Raw genomic sequence first — 4,809 nt, forward strand, 5'->3', positions numbered from 1 at the left:
AACACAAACTAAGCTTTTTTTTTTAAAAGATGACTGGTAAGGGGATCTTAACCCTTGACTTGGTGTTGTCAGCACCACACTCTCCCAAGTGAGCTAACTGGCCATCCCTATATAGGGATCTGAACCCATGGCCTTGGTGTTATCAGCACCACACTCTCTCAAGTGAGCCACGGGCCAGCCCCTTAAGTCCATTTTTTACAATGAAAAAATATTTATCATTTGGAGAGTGTTACTATGTATACATCCAGGAATATATAACAGCAAGATATATTTGGAGCCTGTTCAGGCACAGCCACTAGTTAAGTGAGTCTTCTCACCCACCCCCACATGCACATTAATTTCACTGTCAGCAGCTGGCAGATGTTATTTCACTGACCTATAGGGCCACTGAAGAGTAGTCAAAATCAAGAATGGTTAAGGTCCCACATATCAAAGGTCCTGCTCTGAGGGATGATGGTGGAATTCTTTGAGTTTGTTTTTGACATGTTGGGTTTGAGAGGCTTCTGTAGGGTATCTAGGTACCAGATAGACAGAAGGAAACATAAGTCTGGCACTTGAGATACCTGGCCTGAAAAATAAGGAAATCAGCAGCATAAAGATAGTAACAGAAGTCACAAACATACTTATCCTCTGTGTTACCCTTTCCAAGTTTTTGCCCCATCTCTCTCCTTCCATTCAATGTCTTACATTTTGAAAGAGTAATTTTTACTCACTCTCCATTTTCTTATTTCCTATGACAGGCTGGCTGTTCTTACTATTCCGCTACTGAAACTGCCTTCACAGAGGTCACCAGTGACATCTGTACTTTTGAATCAGGTCAGTATGTCAGGTCTTAGGTTAAGTCACTGTATAGCATTTCATACTCTTGAGCACTGCCTCATCATAATCCCACTTATAAATTAATTAATTCCTACTATTCTTTATCATTATTATCTTATTTACCTCAAAACCTCTGGATTAAATATTATCTTCATTGTACAAATAAATAAAATAAGTCTCCAAGAGGATAACAGGAAACTTGCCCCAGGTCATACAGCTTGTAGATGACAGGGCTGCTTTGGAACTCAGGCCTATCTGAGGCCCAGGTTCCTTCCACCACTCCACACTTATAGAAGTAGACCTCCTTGGCCTTCTGGATACTACTGTCTTTGTTATTTTCCTACCTCTCCAGTTGTTCCTTCTCACTTCTCTTCCTTATATATAGATGTTTCCCAGGGTTCCAGCCCCATGTAACCATTTCTGAGCCATAACTAACTACTATGCAGAATATTCAATAGCTCTATGCTCAAACTTTTCTCTCTGTCTAAAAAACCCTTTCTTTATATCTTTGTCTGACTAACTTTCATTCAGGACTCACTTCTAGGAAGATTTTTCTGACCTGCCGCTGGGAATTAGGTACTTTACCATTGTACTCTGCTACCATCCTGTGCATATCTTCATCATGGCACTTAATCCACTGAACTGTAGTTGCTTACTCACTTCAGATTTCTTGAGAATCAGAGAGGTGGAGAGGCCACAGAGTTGTCTTTTATCTTTGTATTCCCAACAACTAAGAAGAGTCTGGCACATGGTAGACAATCAGTAAATGAGATGAGTTATGAATATTTTTACATTCTTTTTGTTAATTCTGATACTGGCTTTAATGAACATATCAGCAGTTATATTTATTTTGCATCTTTTTTTCTCTTAACATTTTGAGAATTTTTAAGTCTTATGGAAAAGTTGAAAGAATAGTACAATTAATACCCATATAACTCCTTATGGAGCAGTAGTTGTCAACTTCCTGCTGCAGTTGCACTCTCTCTCACTGCATACACACTTCTCTTTTCCCTAAAACATTTGAAAATAAGTTTTAGCATGCATCTCTTGAGAATAAGGGTATTCTCTTTCATGACCACAAAACTTTTATTCTACCTGAGAAAATTCTATATCAGGGGTTAGCAATCTTTTTCTGCAAAAGGCCAGATAATAAATGTTTTTGGCTTTGCAGGTGATATGATCTCTGTGGCAACTGTTCAGCTCTGCTGTGTAGTTTGAAAGCAGACGTAAACAATATCTGAAGAAGGGGGTGTAGCTGTATTCCAGTAAAGGAATACAAAAACAGACTTTGTGCTCTATTTGGTCTGCTGGGCTGTAGTTTTCCTACCCCATTGTGATATATCATTCATATTCAGATTTCTAAACTCTTCAGAAAATATTTGTAGCTGTATTTTTCTTTTTTACATACAAGGGCAAAATTTTACACATTGCATTTAATTGTGTCTTTTTAATTTAGAACAATAACCCTCTTTTAGTTTTCATGAAATCACTTGTTTTGATGAGTTCATGCCTGTTGTAGTAGATGAGATAGATTATGGATTTATCTGAAAGTTTCCTTATTATTAGATTCATGTTAAACACTTTTAGTAAAAATACTACATAGATAAGGCACATAATGTTGGTTGTCTTAGTATTGGTATTGCTAGTTTGATCATTTGGTTACATTTGTGATTGCCAGATATCACCTTATTTTCCCTTTGTAATTAATAAGCAATCAGTGTGTTCTTTGAGACTGTGAGAATGTCCTGTTCCCCTACTCATTTTATCCAATTGTTTTAGAAACGATTTGTGGTCTTTGACTGAATTAGTTATTTTGAGGGCTGCAAAATGATTTTTCAAATATGTTATTCCTGCTATGTTAGCTGGCAATCTTCTGCAAAACAGTTTTCTCATTTTATATGTGCATTTAAAAATGAATGTTTCAGAGAAAAAAAATGGATAGTAGAAAAATGTATAAACCCAATAAGGGGTTGTTGTTGTTATTATTATTATTATTATTGTTTTGTTGTTGTTACTGCTGCTATTACAGATTCTTGTTATTATATTTTTAGGAGTATCCCTGAGGATACAGTCAAAAGAAAGTTTTCCAAAGCCAAGCAGTCTGGAGCTGGGGATGGCGACTGCATTGGTGAGTGCTCATTCCCTGGCACCTCTGAATCTGAAGAAAGAGGGGCTTCGGGTAGTGAGGGAGGATCACAACTCTACTTGGGAACAGGGATTCAAGCTGCAAGGAGACAGGAAAAGCCTCCGACAGGAGCCATTGTGCAAACAATTCAGGCAGTTGCGCTATGAAGAGACAGCAGGACCTCGAGAAGCACTGAGCCAGCTCCGGGAGCTCTGCCGACAGTGGCTGCAGCCTGAGACCCACACCAAGGAGCAGATCCTGGAGCTGCTGGTGCTGGAGCTCGACAGGAGCCATTGTGCAAACAATTCAGGCATTTGCGCTATGAAGAGACAGCAGGACCTCGAGAAGCACTGAGCCAGCTCCGGGAGCTCTGCCAACAGTGGCTGCAGCCTGAGACCCACACCAAGGAGCAGATCCTGGAGCTGCTGGTGCTGGAGCAATTCCTATCCATCCTGCCTGAGGTGCTCCAGGCCCGGGTGAGGGAGCATCACCCAGAGAGCAGGGAGGACATGGTGGTTGTACTGGAGGATTTGCAGCTGGAGCTTGGAGAAACAGAACAACAGGTGGTAAGGGTCAGCTCTGCTCTTTTTCAGGAAAGCACAAATTGAGATAGGTGGACATGTGCTCACCAGTGGGAGGAGAACTGCTAAGCTTAGGTTCAATTTCTGCCCAGTCTATTCATTTCTGTAGGTTTTACCTCAACTTTACCTGTCTCCTGCCGAGAGGAAGCTGAGTATGCTCCAGATTCCCACCCCCTTTTCTTTGCTCCTCTGGGGTTTCTCTTTTTTCTAACATTGAAGTGTTTTTCTGAACAGAAGTTTCCTAAACTCATGTGTATTTATCCCTACATGTACCTAATTGTCCCTAGGACCCAGGCCAGGCAAAGAAACAAAAACTGCTTGAGGAGGAGACAGCCCCTCTGAAAGCAGTGCAGGAGCAGCAGGCCCAGCCTAAGTATGACGTTCCAGAGCCTGAGAAAGAGAAGGGTAAGAACTGGGTTGCATCTTCTTGCATATGAGATGGAGTGGACTGTGCAGTTCTCTCTGAGGCCCTGCTCAGCACCTTTAGTGTTTTCTTTTTTGTTTTTGTTTTGAGTTATCTTTACTGTGGTATGAATTTCATACAATAAAATTTACTCTTTGTAAGTGTACAGGCCAAGTAGTTTACACAAACATGAAATAATTATGGTCATCTAATCAGCACCACAATCAAGATATAAAAGATTTCTATTATCCCAAACATTTTAGTTAACAAAACACCAAGGAAAGGATACTAGGGAGTCTGACCCTTCACCTTGCTCTTCTTTCCCTTACTTAGGGGTAAATAAAAGAAGTAGTGCTAGTTTCTCACCTAAGGCAAAGAATCCCAGTCACATGCTTCGTGACTCATTTTTTCTTATCTCCTTCAATCTTATCTCCTTCAAATAATTGTAAATGGCTACTATGGCTACTGTCTTTTATTTCTAAATGTCGCCTGAATTTTTTTGTTATTGTTCTACTATATTTTCTTTGTCACTGAAATCCACCTTTCTAATTTCTGTTTCATACATTTTTCTTTTCTTCTTTCTGGTCTTATACAATTTCTGCTTCTTTTTTTTTTTTTTGCCTTAGTGTTATCTTGGTAATGGAAGCATTGAAGTTACCTCCTGCTCAATCTCCATCATTTAAGCACCATATTTATTAATGTTTCTTCCCTCCTTAAAACTCTTCAGTGAGCTGGGTAATGTTATTCTTTCTACTCTTCTTGATGTTTGAAAAAATTCATAATAAAAAGTAAAACATAGGGCCGGCCCGGTGGTGCACTGGATAGTGCGCTGCTTGGGAAGCGCAGCGGCGCTCCCGTCCGAGGGTTCGGATCCCACATAC

At 40.0% G+C, this 4,809-nt stretch overlaps 1 protein-coding gene across 2 annotated transcripts in view; it reads left to right on the forward strand.

Moving 5' to 3' along the window:
• The window catches only part of ZSCAN26 (zinc finger and SCAN domain containing 26), a 13,457-nt gene that overhangs the window by 3,597 nt on the left and 5,051 nt on the right, over positions 1-4,809 (forward strand). The window contains exons 2-5 of one of the 2 annotated variants that reach the window (XM_008583418.1): positions 741-816; positions 2,871-3,096; positions 3,255-3,510; positions 3,813-3,930. In XM_008583418.1, the coding sequence (XP_008581640.1) occupies positions 2,933-3,096; positions 3,255-3,510; positions 3,813-3,930 (538 nt within the window). In that variant the 5' untranslated portion in view covers positions 741-816; positions 2,871-2,932. The remainder of the gene's footprint in view (positions 1-740; positions 817-2,870; positions 3,097-3,254; positions 3,511-3,812; positions 3,931-4,809) is intronic. The other variant, XM_008583417.1, reaches the window with a different exon arrangement.

The sequence above is a fragment of the Galeopterus variegatus genome, unplaced genomic scaffold (assembly GCF_000696425.1).
Source record: "Galeopterus variegatus unplaced genomic scaffold, G_variegatus-3.0.2 Scaffold2904, whole genome shotgun sequence".
Classification (NCBI taxonomy): Eukaryota; Metazoa; Chordata; class Mammalia; order Dermoptera; family Cynocephalidae; genus Galeopterus; species Galeopterus variegatus.